Source organism: Rhipicephalus microplus, chromosome 9 (assembly GCF_043290135.1).
Source record: "Rhipicephalus microplus isolate Deutch F79 chromosome 9, USDA_Rmic, whole genome shotgun sequence".
Lineage (NCBI taxonomy): Eukaryota > Metazoa > Arthropoda > Arachnida > Ixodida > Ixodidae > Rhipicephalus > Rhipicephalus microplus.
The window spans coordinates 124,219,408-124,235,488 of record NC_134708.1 but is presented as its reverse complement, the minus strand read 5'-3'; the positions used below and the strand labels follow the sequence as shown (position 1 = coordinate 124,235,488).

General features: G+C 43.4%; 1 protein-coding gene across 1 annotated transcript in view; it reads right to left on the bottom strand.

Moving 5' to 3' along the window:
• Positions 1–16,081, bottom strand: part of LOC119163043 (ATP-binding cassette sub-family C member 2) — a 796,039-nt gene that overhangs the window by 149,289 nt on the left and 630,669 nt on the right. Inside the window, exon 16 of the mRNA XM_037414979.2 lies at positions 15,784–15,951. Coding sequence (XP_037270876.2) covers positions 15,784–15,951 — 168 coding nt within the window. The remainder of the gene's footprint in view (positions 1–15,783; positions 15,952–16,081) is intronic.

Genomic DNA, 16,081 nt, shown 5'->3' with positions numbered 1-16,081 from the left:
GCTACTTGTTCGCGCACTCTCGCCCTCTGTTAAAATTCTGTCGTACTGCCCCGTTCGTTATAAAGCGTTCAGGTTACTGTTGCTAGTGCCGACAACGATGTATTTCACGCTGTTATTGAGCTGATGCCATCAATCATCGAAAAGAAGGGTGTGTTGGTGCCTCTCTGTATTGTGTCTGTGGCCTGTGGCACCAGAACATTGTGGGTGTCAAAGTTGTCTGACCAGCCTGTTGTGCTTCCAAGTGGTATGTGACTTGTCTCGTTTGAAGCGGATAAGAGCTTTAATGTCGACGCCTTAAGCAATGATGCCTCGAATGAATCCCGTGCGCGTGAGAATAGCCCTGGTGGCCCCGAAGACTGTTCGCCAATTTTGAACATGATTAGCAAGGCACTACCCTCTGAGAAGCGTGAAGCCCTGGTGAGCGTCTTTAGCAGGCATGCTTCATTGTTTGATTTCACCGAGGACGCTGCCAAAGTGTGTGTTCCTAATACGTGGGCTCGCCACAGGATTGACACGGGGTCCGCGCATCCCATAAGGCAGAAACCATACCGTGTGTCTGCATCGGAGCGAAAGGTGATCACCGAACAGGTGGAAGACATGTTGGCTAAGGACGTCATTCAAGACTCTTCTAGCCCCTCGACTGCACCGGTCATCCTCGTGAAGAAAAAAAACGGGTCCTGGAGGTTTTGCGTCGATTACCGACGTCTAAATTCGGTGACAAAAAAGGATGTGTACCCGCTTCTCCGCATAGACGACTTTGTTGACTGTCTTGATTCGGCATCTTACTTCTCATTTGTGGACCTCCTATCGGGCTATTGGCAGGCACCTATGCATTCCACCGACAAAGAGAAAACCGCTTTTGTCACGGCGGATGGAATTGTTTGAATTCAATGTAATGCCGTTCGGTTTGTGCAACGCCCCAGCGACATTTGTAAGGTTTATGGACACGGTACTGGGTGGTCTCAAATGGGAGATGGTCATTTTTCGGACGCACTTTTGCTGAACCCAACCATTGACTTGACGTTGTTTTAACATGCCTTGAAGGAGCTGCTTTTACTCAGCACTGTAAGAACTGTCACTTCGGTAAGCGAGAAGCACTTGTACTTAGTCATCTTGTAGACTAGCATGGTGTGCGCCCAGACCCTGAGAAGGTTGTTGCAGTTACCTGTTTCAAACAACCGCAGTCACAACGCGAACTAAGGAGTTTTCTGGGTTTCATACTTCCGCCGTTTGTGCCCAAGATTGCTGATACTGCCTATCCATTCACTTTACTGTTTTGCAAAAATAAGAATTTTATCTTGACAGCGGAGTGTGATACCTCGTTTTGAGAACTTAAAATCCTTCTAACGTCTGGACCCATACTGCACCATTTCGACCCATTTGCCACGACAGAACGCTGACGCTAGTGGCATCGGTCTCGGCGCCGTGGTCATGCAACGCTTCGATGATGCCGAGCATGTCATCACCTACGCCAGTCGTTGGTAGAGCAAGGCCGTGAAAAAATACACCGTACTTGGGCGACAACTTCGTTGTTCTTTTAAACAGAAGAAAGTTTTTTTTTCAAATAAGCAAATTATAAGTCTATTATTAAAGACTTAAGACCTATTGAAACGATCCGTATGCGGTGTCCAATATTTCCGTATGTTTCGTGAAAATCTTACAGATATATATAGAAAATATATAGGAAACATATGTATTCTTACGGAAATACTTGGGTAGTATATAGGAAACATATGTATTTTTACGGAAACCATCCGCATTATTGAACATCGCATGCGGATCGTTTCAATGGTGTTTAGTGCCTAATACCTGTATCACTAGGCATGTCCACTAAAAGACATTTTAAGTTGGCCGTCACTGCACTACTTCCTGCAGAAGAACGCTCGTACTGTACATATAACTGCCTTTTCAGTACAAAAGAATCTAGCATGCATCTTAACTGTGCTGGCCCTATTCGGGCTTTGGTTAGTTATTGTGTGAACAAGAAACTCAGGCTAATCATTTCAGATAAGAAAGAGTACCTTGTAAGTATGGTGGAAATAATGTTCACAGAAAAAAGCATTGATAGCTATAAAACAGCTGTAGGGTAGTAAGACCTAAACCTTCTGTAGTAAGCCAACGTGCCTTTTGACAGTTTCAAGACATAACCGTGAGAAAATAGTACGTAGACCTCACGTCAAGAGAGCAAGATAGGTTGCTCTAAAACTGTTTTCTTTTTTTATGCAGCGAGAACTCATGGGAACGAGACTGCTTTTCAAGTGATTGTTTCAGAAAAAGGGACTTGGAAATGCACGATAATTATTCAATTTGAGAACTGCGTGACATCTTCGAGTTCCTCAGACGCTTTTCAGGCTCCAGTTCTATTTTTTACCGAAGATAATTTCAGTGGCCGTGAAGATTTTGTAATGAATATTGACGACATTAATTACTCTTTGCCGCATGAGGACTTGTCGACGAGTGTTAATGCCTGCATTAACAAACATGGCACAAGAGCGCCTTTACTGGTAAATGACGCTTTTACGTGATCTCTCGAAAATTCTTCTCACAAATTTAAAGTCCACTCTGTTAGGTTGGAAGGAAGGTGTGTGTAATCAGGAATTCGCACTGGTCATAAGGTTACTCCGGTTCTTCGCACTTTACAGGTTAGGAAAATTTACAAACGTTTGGAAGGCGCTTTAGGTGATTCCTTGTTTAAGGTGTTTAGTTATGGAGAGGATTACTTGATTTTTTGTAAAAGTAAGTACTGTGAAGCCACCGTAAGCTCAGTGAGTGATATAAATGTACTAAATGAACAAAGGGGTGAACGCTACTATTCTATTATGCCTCAGCATAATAGCAAACAATGCGACATTTTGTTAACGTTTCAAAAGTACCATGTTTGGTGACAGTTATGTGAAATCTTCAAAACTACTGGTAAACATCAAGTCGAAGCACGTTAAAACCGTAAAAAAACGGTATTGCAATGTCTTCCCTTACGACGGTCCTCAAGAAGCCATGTGAGCACAAAATGAGTGGCCCCGTCGCAGTGTTATAGTGCCTAAAGGTACTCGGCTGCTGACCCGCAGGTCGCGAGACGGAATCTCGGCTGCGGCCACTGCATTTTCGATGAAAGCGGAATTGTTGCAAGCCCGTGTGCTCAGATTAAGGTGCACGTTAAGGAACCCCATGTAGTCCTATTTTTAGGGGCGAAGCTCTTTTAAGCGGCACCCATTCGTCCCTCGTAGGAGTAGTTGCAGTCGTAATGTGTAACCAGTCTTAGACTTTGACTTCCATGGTGGTGCTGGGGGGGAGATTTCTTCAGTGTGTTGTTGAACAATAAAAAATTCCCAGCGTGGGCGTTTACTAAAAGGCGAATTCTCCTGTCTCTCATGCCCCCTTAGCAGCCATTGGCATGTACATTGAGCGCTATCTGAGGGTAAAAGGTTGCTACGTTATATTCGCTGGGCGTAACCTCCTTGGTTTTAGAAAGCTTTAGCGAGCGTTGGGCCGCAGTGCCATGAATACAGTGAACTAGTATATACCATGAACTCGAGGAGCTTAAAAGTAGGAAGTAGACCTGAAGCGCAAGCCATAAGAAAGTGTGCGTGTGCCACCTCTCGTTTAGTTTATGGAATGTCCGCTGGATGACGGTGCTTCTATATGAGGAATATATGATGAAAAGATGCGAGATGGTGGTACTTGGAGTGTTGAATAGGTGGAAGAACGGAAACACAGACAGATGCATAGACAGACGCAAGGATGGCTGCACGTACGGATGGGTGCATGTACGGATGCAGGAGCGGATGCGCGGATGAACGCAGGGACGGACGCACAGATGGACGTGCGAACGCATGAACAGACGCACGCATGGACGGGCGTATGGACGGGCGGATGGACGCAAGGGCGGCCACACAGACGCACGCATGGATGGACGGAAGCAAGAACGAATGAATGGACGTATGCTTCGCCTTACTCTCCATCATTCACTCCGGGGATATGCTGCCATTTTTATAGGCGCCGAGACGCTCGAGGAAGAGGATGCAGCCACCGCCGTAGCGACGCGTCCAGCGTCTCTGCCAGCAATAGTGCCGAGCGGTCGCCGTGTGCTTCCACATTCCATTTAGCAGTAAACGGCCCAGTACATACTGTTAAGAACGCGCTGCACGTTGTGCAGTGTTATTTGGCCCCACATGCTGGCCTTCCTACAAGAGACACTAGACGCATCCATTGGAGACGCTGGCCGCATTCCGTGCTTTTCGTTCTTTCGTCGTTGTTGTACCTTCGTACAGCGACACGTTCGCGCGCTGAAAGTGCGCCTTCTGCGGTGTGCCCTGCGCTGCTATGTCTGCCGTTTTTGCACACGTGCGTTTCTGGATGCGTTTGTCCGAAGCACCCAGCATCCAAAGCCCGAAATAGACTAAGCCTACGTCACAAGATTTTCCTCTTTTTACGCGAACCTGATTTGCAAAAAAACCACAAGAAGCGTGTTTCGCATAAAGACAGCGGGATTCCTCTCCTGGAATTCGTGTTTCTCGTAAGTTAGACGACTGCCCGTTTGTGACAGAATTCACCCGCCACGTCGATCTAGTGGTTATGGTGCTGCACTGCTGAATCAAGGTTCGCGGGATAATTTTAGTGGACGTGGAAATGCTTGAGTGCCCTGTTTTAGATTGTTTGTGCGAGTTAACAAACCCCTGGTGGTTATGATTAAACCTAAGCAGTTATTATTACGACTGTGAAGTACGAAACGGACCTTGCGCAAAGGTGCTTACTGCCGGTGGCGCCGCCAAGCAGCCATCGGGATCACGAAGTGTATATTACACGAACATAGATGAAGGCGTACCTGAGCCTGTATAGTTCGGTAGGACAGCTGTCTATGCTACGCAAGCACAAAGGTCAACAACTCACCTACGTGGATGCAAATAATCGTATAATACCTGTGCCAGTCAGCACACGGAATCAACACAACAACTAACAAAACAAAAGCAAACGAAACGCTTGCGGCTGCTACTTGTTAGGTAGTGTTTCATTTGTATTGCCATGTTTCGTGCACCAGTCACTTCACACACACGCATACAATAATAGTCTTTGGCGTGTGCAGTTTCACATGTTTCAAGTGCTATTTTCTCTTTAGGGTGCCAACAAGAGTTTCTGAAAATAATGCTGCTGACTGGGGACGTGATCAGAGAAAATTGGGCAATGCCTGTAGCACACTGCCGCTGGTTTCTGGAATAACTGTGATGTGCACAGCAAGGCGCATATACATATTCCAAGAACCACGGGTGTGTACATTGTGATCAACGGATGTGTTCTGATCACTTTTTTTTATTTTTGCATTTATTTCAGGAGTAAACAAAGTGCTGATGTGGCAGTTTTAGGACCTTAAGAAAGCCACAAGCCGGTTAACTACACCTGTTTATTTTGATCAAATAATTGGAGCCATGGTTTGCTGAATGGGTCGCCTTTACGTATTTTGCCTGCAGAAGCAGAAGTGGTGTGCACAGTACTTGAAAATAGCATTATGGTGCAATTAAAAACAGCAATGTCAAATGTAAAAACACCCAAGCGATATAGAACACCGATTCTTGATATGTACATTGAATATGACGAGACGCCCTGCTTTCAAAACTTAAGTATCGACTGTCCTATGAAACATCAGATTTTTCACAGTACTGGTAATCCACACCTGCCCACAATTCCGCAAAAGCTTAAGGTAACTGTGGCAAATTAGGTTACCTCCAAACCTAGGTGTACCTTATGGCCTGTAGAACAGTAAAAATTCCTTGAATATAACAAAAAAGCAGAACAGCCCATTGAAGTACAGATATGCCCATTAAACGACACTACGTGTTTTCCACTGTGAGCGAGGACAAAAATGTAAACAAGAATACAAAAAATTGACAGGAGAACTTCGAAGACCTTGTTGCTGGGTGGTTGGAACAACATTTAGAGGAAAGTTTTAGGTGCTTAAGCACCACAAAACACTGGAAGAGAGTGTCATGGTGCGCTAACAAGAGCTTAATTTGGGTGAGTTGGTTCATCGTGGTTATGTTCTAGTTATAGCACGACAACTTGAAGAAGAGACAAAAAGGACAAGAAAGAGCGCTGTCAACAGATTTTTATTGAAGGTGTTACGACCGCTCTTATACAGAGTACAAAAAAACAGTGCTCATGCGTGACGATACATGTGTGACAATAATAATATAACCTTGCCTGATAAAAAAATACTCTCTTTTTGAAGGGATAACTCAGGTAGCACTGATGCATTGATCCTTGGCTTTCCTGATAATAAATGGTTCTAAAATCCCTCTTTTATTTTTTTTCGTTGTTGCTTTTTTGAAAAAAACTGTGTTTTATGAAACATTGGAGTGCACTTGCATTTTTTACGGTGTAGGACCATGAGACTACCACAGCCATTCTTACCATTTAACGCATGCTGTCTTGTTCGATCATTGAAACATTGCACCGTTTATCCTATGTTTACTTTTTCGCATGTCAATGGTATCTCATATACGACATTAGATTGGCATTCAGTAAATCTACTCTCGTGATGGATGATGCAAGGTTGACTACTCTTGTTGCTGTTTAGTACTATGATTTTTGAAAGCTTGCAAGGGGCGGAAAAGAAAAGAGTAATTTCATATCTGCTCGCTTATCTCTCACTTGTGAGGCACCTTATGTACGTACGGTATAACATTCAAAGGTCTTTGGTCATGCTGTCTTTCTCTTGGTCCCATTTTGTTTATCTTGACTTTCTGTAGGAGGGTATCGCAAACAGATGTGATGATGCTGTTGGGATACCCAGCATCTTTGAGTCATTTATACTGGTTTTTAAGGCTGACTTCCCCCTTGTGCTCACATGACTTCTGAAGTATGGCCTAAATACACGTGCTGGCGATTCCTCTGTTTACTAATTTTTAATACCCACTATGAAAAGGCAGGACATTCTTAGCACTCCTGGGCTGATAGCACCAGCAAGTATGGACATTATCAGAAAAAGAAAGGCGAATGTCTAAGAAAAGCGTTATAAATTTGTCAGAGTTCAAGCCTATATTATTCTGAAAATGCACCTCCTGTTCTTCAAAACATTTCTTCACAGCAAGAATGGGGCCATCACAAAAAACAGAGTCATAAAAGTCAACAACATCTCTTTGAAATCCCACCACGTTGTATCGAAAACCTTCCCGATGTTCCTGAACCAGATCGGAGGAGCTCCTTATGAGAAACGAATATTGAAAAGTCAATTTTTTTACCTGTCTTGAAGAAATCTTCTTACATGCTGCTGCCAAGGCAATCCCTCCAAAACGATTACTCTGAAATGATGCTCAAGCTTGTGTCTTGCAGAAGAAAAAGGCCTCAAAGTAACCTCTTTCGACTTGCATACTAACTTCTTTAGGTTGTCGAAATTTTTGTCCTTGATTAGCTTCAACGCTTTCATCTTATGCTGTTTGGGGTCGAAGTTGATGAGCTGGAAGTGTTTCTGAAAAGCCGTGGTGGCTTTTGACTCAAATAAATATTGTCGAAGTGCCACGAATCCGCCTTTTTTATCAGCCTGTACCACTTCCAAATTTTTATCTTTCATATATGTAGCTATCTCCTTCAGAGGCGATTTCGGGGCTTTCTTGTAGTCTTTTATAACACAGTTGACACTCTTCGCTATGATATGGCTTCTTTCTTCGTCACTCACTTTGCGTCGCAAGGTGCGTGCCATAGCCAGCTGTTGAAGGGGTTCAAGTATTGGTTCGAAACAGTATTTCGGTCACTTCCTAAGTACCTTGTCAACTTCATTTTACAAGGATGCACCCCCAACTTGGTCACCTTGCTCAGCGACTGATTTTGGTTTCTATTTCTCGGTAAAAAGAGTAGGGTTCGTTTCCGAAGAATTTCTGCTGTATTCCTCGCAAAGCTTATGAAGTGAGGCAGTCTTGCAGTATCAAGAGGAGGATCCCTCCCTTCTTTAACAAGGACATTAGGCCATTCGTAGTACATCCGAATCTGTCGCCATTTATGCGATTTTACCAGCTTGCATATTCTTTTCACATGAACCCAAGAAGGTTGGACAAGACAAAAAAAAACACTAACCTCAAGAGCGACCGTTCCTCTACCTTGTACTGCCTTATACTTGTAGAAACATCTGAACAAGTGTGTTTTAATGACAACGTTGACGCCGGCTCAACGTATTCAAAGAACAATCCAGGGGGCTCAAATTCACATTTCAATCGCCAAAAAGCAACGGTATCGAATTCTTAGACATTCGCCTTTCTTTTTGTGATAATGTCTATAATTGTTGGTGCTATCAGCCCAGGAGTGCTAAGAATGTCCCGCCTTTTCATAGTGGGCATTCAAAATTAGCAAACAGAGGAATCAAAAGCACGTGTATCAACAGGAACAACACCACCCTTCAGAAGTCATGTGAGCCCAAGGGTAGTCAGCCTAGAAAACCAGATTAAAAGACTTAAAGATGCTGGGTATCCCAATAGCATCCTCACACCTGTTTGTGATACCCTTCTGCAGAAAGTTGAGATAAACAAAATGGGACAAGAGAAAGACAGCATGACCAAAGACCTTTGAATGTTTTACCGTGTGTACATAAGGTGCCTCACAATTTGAGAAAAAGCGAGCAGATATGAAATTAATCTTTTCTTTTCCGCCCCTTGCAAGCTTACAAAAGTCTGTGTACTAAACAGCAACAATAATAGTCAACATTGCATCATCCGTCACGTGAATAGATATACTGAATGCCAATCTAATGTCGTATATGAGATACCATGGACATGTGGAAAAGTAAACATAGGACAAACAGGGCAATGCTTCAACGATCGATAAAGACAGCATACGTTAAATGTTAAGAATGGCTATTGTAGTCTCATGGTCGTACAGTAAAAAGAATGCAAGTGCACTTCTATGCTTCATAAAGCACGGTTTTTGCAAAAAGGAAGCAAAAAAATAAAAGAGAAATTTTAGAAGCATTGTTTTTCAGGAAAGCCAAGGATCAACGCATTAGTGAACCTTCATTTATCGTTTCAGAAAGAGATCAATCTTTTCTCAGTTAAGATTATATTATCATGGTCACGCATGTACCATCGCGCATGAGCACTCTTTTTTTTACTCTGTATAAGAGCGGTCGTAGCACCTTCAATAAAATTCAGTTGAGAGTCAGCGCTCTTTCCTGTCCCTTTTTACTCTTCCTGAAGTTGTCGCACTATTACTAGAACATGACATGTTACTCTCTTTCTGCGTTTCGTAATGCGTCTAAATTTTTCCTCTGATGTGACAGAAGCTCTAGAATTCTATGTTTTTATTCAATAACAGAATAATTTACGGACACCCTGTTCTGAAACAACCATTTTTTCTTGGTTTTTCAAGTAACGGAAACGCTGTAATCTGAGTTAAATTCATTCAGTGTTAAGGATAACAGAGCTGCCGTGTTTATGACCAGATAGATAACGTACACGTAAAAATGTAAGCGTGCTGTGTGTGGCAATACACAAAATAAGTTTAGAGAGCCTCTGTAAAACGGAGTCTGGTTTTTTTAATTTACAGAAAACCTCAGGCACCAATTTACCAGAAAGATATTCTTTAAACTGAGACATGTTTTAGAGTGTCCATAACGCGTCCATTAGATGTAGGTTATCTTGTTGTTGCAGTGGACACTGTCTCTGAACTTCAAAGAAGTCTGTTATGTTGAGGGCATTTGGTAGACCTTATGCTTCCCACGCAGCTTTCGTGATTCTCAAGTACCGTCTTTGCAGTGAATAAAAAGAATGTTCACATATTTCATAAATCATTTTCTTGCGTACTATCGCTCTTTTAAGTGAACCAGGTTCCATAAATCAGACTGATGCTTGTATTTGTGCGACGTTTTTACTACCAGGGAATAACTTCTAATTAATTCGCATCTGTGAAATTAAAAAAAACTGAGAATTTGATATTCTCAATTCGGCCGCATTGTGCATTAAAGTAGATCACAAGAAAATATATTTATAAGTGTAATTAGAGAATAGAAAAAAATTGTTGCCTAGGTAATAAAAAATACAACTTTGAGATAATCAGGTTTAAAGTTAACCAACGACTAGAAAGGGGACGCAGTGACAAAAGCACCGCTCACCAATTCACGTATTAGAATAGTAAAGAACTGAAACAGCCAGAAAAGTAGAACGGTTACATCAGCACCACCGGAGCGTAAGCCCAGCCAGCGAGAACAGTGACTACGTCTTGCCTGAGCCTCTGCGGCTTCGCGCTTACGATGTCACTACGGAGCTTGGCATGAGCCACTACTTCTTCAATACATAGTAACCCCTAGCCGAAGACGAAGCCAAGTAGGTGTTCCGAGGTGTCCTGAGGACAAGTGGTTATCGACACGTTTGAGATGATGCACGTGAACAATTTCCCGGCCTCGGCAACGCAGGTCTGCAGTGGGCGAGAGGTGTTCGGTGAGGCAGGTGACGGCCGAAGTTTGCTCTATATGACGCGATAAAGTGCATGGTACCCGCTGGCGATCTTCGCAGAGGTAACTGTGCAGCAGTGGGAGGCACCTACACCCAAACAAGACAGTTGGGCGAAAGCTTGTAGTGGGATCATACTTCGTCGTGACAAAATTTTTGTAGCCCTTGTTCGAAGATTATTCAGTCTTCAAAGGCAGTCTTCGAGTGATTTGCCGGAGTTGAATTTTTCCGCTGGAGGTTGCGCAGCCGGACGTCGGTGAAGCACAGTAGCCTTTATTGATTGATTGTTTGATATGTGAGGTTTAACGTCCCAAAACCACCATGCGAATATGAGAGACGCCATAGTGGAGGGCTCCGAAACTTTCGACAACCTAGGGTTCTTTAACGTGCACCCTAATCTCAGAACATCGGCCTGCAACATTTCCGCCGCCGCAGCTCAGATTCGATCCAGTGACCTGCAGGTGAGCAGCCGAGTATCTTAGCCTCCAGACCACCGCGGTGGGGCGAAGCACAGCAGCTGATATGGTTTACCGCCTCTAGTCGTGTTCGTTTTCTCGTAGCGACCCGTAAAGTGTGACACAGAAGCTCGCAATAATATGACAAAGGTGAATTAAAACGGAGCTTCGCAATGCCTATCGACCAAATGTACCGCGGCTAACCACGGGCAATTCGAACAAATTAACCGACAGAAACACAATCGATGTCGAAGGGCTCCTCCTGCTCTTCGAGCGTTAGGATAATCTCCATACTTGAACTAAAACAATCATTGCTCTTACATTACTAGTAAAAGTAAGACAAAATTATTTTGTTCAATTTTTATGAAAAACTACGTAGTAACTACTCTTTTAACGGTTTTTTGATACATTCTGTAATACAAGTTTTAGCCGCGTTGAGTGCCCTTAACTGGGAAATTGCACTAGCTAAAAGAGGAGCCAAAAGTTTCACTATACGCCCAAAGGACGAAACTCGCCACGGTCGATATTTTCGCCCTCTGCGGCCATAGCAGAAACTTGAGAGTTTCCGGGGCCTGTTGAGGCGTCGCAGTGAAACGCCGACCCTGAGCCAAGAACGCTGGTGCTCCCTCTTCCGTCTACTCCAAATCCTTACAAAAATGCTTGTAGAGGTATAATCTAGGCCTAATTGACTTTTCTCCGTAGGATGTACTGTGTTTAATTTATGCGTCTATTGAGTTTTTCTATTGAGTTACACAAGATTATTAGCCACCCTGTTTCTATTAAATATCAATTTTTGCGCATGAATTGAGCGTCTTCTGAGCGAGTCAAAAGGAATTATTGACCAGCTTGTGACTTTCTGTACCGAGTGTAAGTTAAAACAGTTTAGGGGAGTGTATATTCAACCCTTATTGTGTTCGGTCAAAATCATCAATAAGCAAGCATGTTATGCAATTTTCAAGTATTCACGCTAACGTTACTTGAAAATTCACCACTTGACTATTTTGTTTCTGAAGCGGTACCGAATTAACCGCTATCAGTTTATTTTTTAAGCGGTTGTTAGAAATAAATAGGGGTGATCATTGAATACTTGCCCGACCAACGATTTCTAGTCGCATGTGTTATTTCAAATGTAAACACGTTCAGTCCCTCAAACAAGGTATAAACTGAGTGATAATCACAAATTAGGACACGGATACACAATTCACATGAATAATACCACACACGCACGTACACAGTGATGCACGCTGTTCTATAAATTGTTCAATCCAAGAAGCAAAACACAGATCTGTTAGCATCTTTGTTTATTTTTACCAAAACGACAATAGAGACAACTAGGATCATTTAGTTGGTGGAGCACCTGTTTCGGAATCACTAGGGTGACGCCTGCCTGTAAGAAATGCAAAGAAGAGAGAAGGCCGTGTTGTAAAAATAAAGTATGTAGGAGAGGAGGGATCAATATTGTGAACACGAAGAAATACGCAGTTGAATATTCTAACATCCTACGCCCAATACGTTTTTCGGTTTTCCTAACTTACAAACAGAACGTATAGAGCCAATGAAAAATGACAAACTTACCTTCAAAATAGTCAAGGGAGGCACGTGGTTTGCAAATCCAGCGATTGCAGTGATTTTCGATCACAAATCAAGGTGACGACGTCCATTTCTGTAGTTTGCAGAAAGGAAGCTGCGCTGGAGTCTTGGATGTAAGCGAGGTGTCCATTTTTCTGCTGGAAGGTTGCGATGCTGGGTCTGATGAACAGCCTTGCCGCCGGCACAAATGTCCATGTACCGTAAAAATTGCATCACATGCAGCGGAGTAGCTTCTTCACTTTTGAGCAGATAGTCTGCGTAAGTCTCGGCACTCACTTTCTTCGAAATCAGGGCAAGAATAATCAAGTGACAAGCACGAACCACTCGTGTGACTCGGGTGAGCGATTGTGAAGAAACAAGTGCCGTATGGAGGGATAGACAACAAGCGCAAAGCGGCCATCTCATACTTTCACTTCGCACGGGTGTAACTGGCAGGTAATATTGTGGAGCTTCTTTAAGAACTAAGTTTCAAGTTTTTATAACGCAATGTTAAACACAGTACAAATTTTTTTTCTCGTTCTACTTTCTGGATCGCACCAGGAAAAGGGCTCACGCGCCTTTTAAACCCTTCAGTGGTTGCCAACTCCCCGTGGTTTCTCACTTCACGTGCAACCACCACCGCTCTAAACCTGATAAAAAAAAATTCAAAAATATCTAGTCAGACCGGCGAGATTTCGAACAATGGAGTGCGCATTCCGTAGCCTACTTATCTGCTCCACAGGAGCCGACAGCAGGGAAAAAAGGGCCCAACCTTTGAAAGATGTGGCGAATCTGCATTTTTTTCACGGAGAACTGCTACCACGATACGTCTTCTCCGTGTGTTTACCATACTTTTATTGAATAAAAAATTATAACAATAAGAAAATAAAAGGAATTATAATAAATATAAAGGCCCTCTCTGTCAATGCACAGAATCTGCATTGCTATAAACAACGAATGAACAACAATTTTGCTAATCCAAGAAGGCCAATTTTGTTCGCGTGAATTAAGAGAATGCATCTACCACTCTTGACTAAGACACGCTAGTGTGTATGAGATAAATATCCGTGTACGCAATTCAGAAACACGTGCGTCGGACAGCTAGTACCTGAAAACATTTCCTTGGGTACAGTTTTAGGTAATACATTCATGCTTCCCGGAGTGCTGCAACTCTATGCATGATGCAGGGGCCATAATAACGAATACATCTTCCAGAAATATACCCGCAATAAAACTGCAGAACACGCACACGCACACACACAAGTTTTGTGCATTGGGCCCCCAATATTGGTGTAGCTATAGGTGTCCACATTCATCTTCAGCTATCCCTCAGTGAGACTGATCAGTACTAGGTCAATTAAACGTGTAGTGATGGTGGTTTAGTTTAACGTTTCTTAACGCATGTCAAATAAATATGCAGTGACTGCGGTTCAGTTGAACATTTATTATCGCATGTGAATTAAAATCGTAATTACTGTGGCTCAATTGCACATTTTCAACGCATGTCAATTAAAAAGGCAAAGAGTGAGAGTGAATTGACTTTTTCGTACCTCATCTCAATTAAATTTTCATTGAGTGCACTCATGTGAAGATGCAGTTTAATTGACCGCCTATTGAGTCAAAAAGGCCTCGGTTCGTGGTCAATTGAGACTAAAAGTCCATTTTTTAAGGGTTCTCACTCTCGACCGTCTGCTGGCTAGGTGCCTCTGCAGGCGACTGCAGAAGTCGGTGAAGTCGAATGCCTGACGGCACAGTACCCTCTCTCGGTGCAAGAAATGCATTTGCATTTTAACACGATTCCTTTCGGGGAGGTAGGAGTGTTTTTTTAAAGACGATAGTCTTTCTTGGGGACCTTCGACGAAAAAATTTTGATCTGTCTGTCTGTACATTTGTCTGTTTGTCCGCTCTGAACGATTCTACAAACGGCATTAAACGGCCGACCCCATCCGCAGCGCCTACCAATATTGCTCAAGATTCAGCATTTAGAGCTATGCATTTGTCAATTAAAAAGCAATTATTCCGCATATCTGAGGCACCACAACACCACGTCAATGTTTTGTATGTGTGCCTTTACACTAGATGAGTCACACTGAAGTAATTCTAATGATTGTAGCATTTATCGCACTGCACTGATAGTGCAACGCGATGCTCTGAAAATTGGCCCCGTATCCGCATTTAATTTGCGAATTTCTTCGAAAGACGATAGTCTTGCGTGTGGAAAGAGTGCACAAAACATTTATTTGATGTTCTGCTCAAGAAAATTGGTGAATGGTATTCTGGAGGCGCTGCGTTAGAGTGCCTCGAGGGTGCATCAGAGGCGAACGAGCGCACCAAGTCACGTCACACGTGATACATGAGTGCCATCTCGCAGTTTTTTTTTCAAAAACAAAGCACGTGGCTCTGAGACGGGTGTGCGTGACCGCGTCAGAGGTGATAAGGTGTAGAACGCAAGGCGACGGAGAGGTGCCACCACCGTCTTGTTTTAGCGAAGTGTTGGAAACACTCGCCTTTCCAAGCAGGCGTTGAATGGTCAGCACAGCGAAATAGGCGTTGCGGTTCTTAAAATTACTTATGTGTGGCTGTTCTAGTAAAGGGCGCACATGCAGAATATAAACGTGTTGTTGTGGTGCCCCAGACACGCGCAATGATTGCTTTTTAATCGACGATTGCACAAGTATGAACGCTGAACCTTCAGCAACATATGTGGGCGCTGCGGAATGGGGTCGGTGTTTTAATACCCGATGGTGTTAAGAGTGGACAAACATGCAAATGCCAGACCGACCAAAATTTTTGCGTCGAAGGTCCCCAAGAAAGACTATCGTCTTTAAAAGGGAAGTGTTTGCAACGCTTGCATAAGACAGCAAGGTGGTGGCACCTACCCGTCGTTTTGCGTTCTACAACATATCACCTCCGAGACAGGCGCGCATCTTTCTCTGCAGACGCGCACGTCTTTGTTTTTGAAGATAACTGCCAGATGGCGCTCGTGCGTAACGTGCCTCGATGTGCTCGTTCGTCTCAGCTGCACGCTCAAGGCACTCTAATAACGCAGTGCCTCCAGAATACCATTCACCAATTTTCTTACGTAGAACATCAAATAAATGTTTTCATCACTCTCTCCAGACGCAAGATTATCGTCTTTCGGGGACGTTTGCAGGGTAATATGCAGCTTCAAGGCCAATTTTTTTCCTTGTTGTTCTTTGCTGTGCCACAAATATTTCTTTATTCTATGCACCGACACACCTAACGTTACACTCTGCTAAGTATAAGCCACAATCTGGTCGCGCAGTGTTCAAGAAGCGCTAACACAAAATGAAGATCTACACACACAATTGTACCTTGTGCTTCAGCATGCCATCCTTGCCCAAGAGCTTCTTGAACACCTTAAATCCGACGTGAGGGTCGAGCGCGCTGAGTGGGTCGTCGAGGACGTAGATGCTGCACTGGTGGTAGGCGGCCCGGGCCAGGGACACGCGCTGCTTCTGGCCGCCGCTTAAGTTGTAACCCTGGGAACAATAAATGTGCATGTCACTCGTATCGCATAGCCATTATTTAATTAGCTTCTGCAATTCACAATGAGCGAACGTGCCTGCAATGAGTAAAGTATTTGAGGAGTTTTTTGTTAATTTGCAGCTT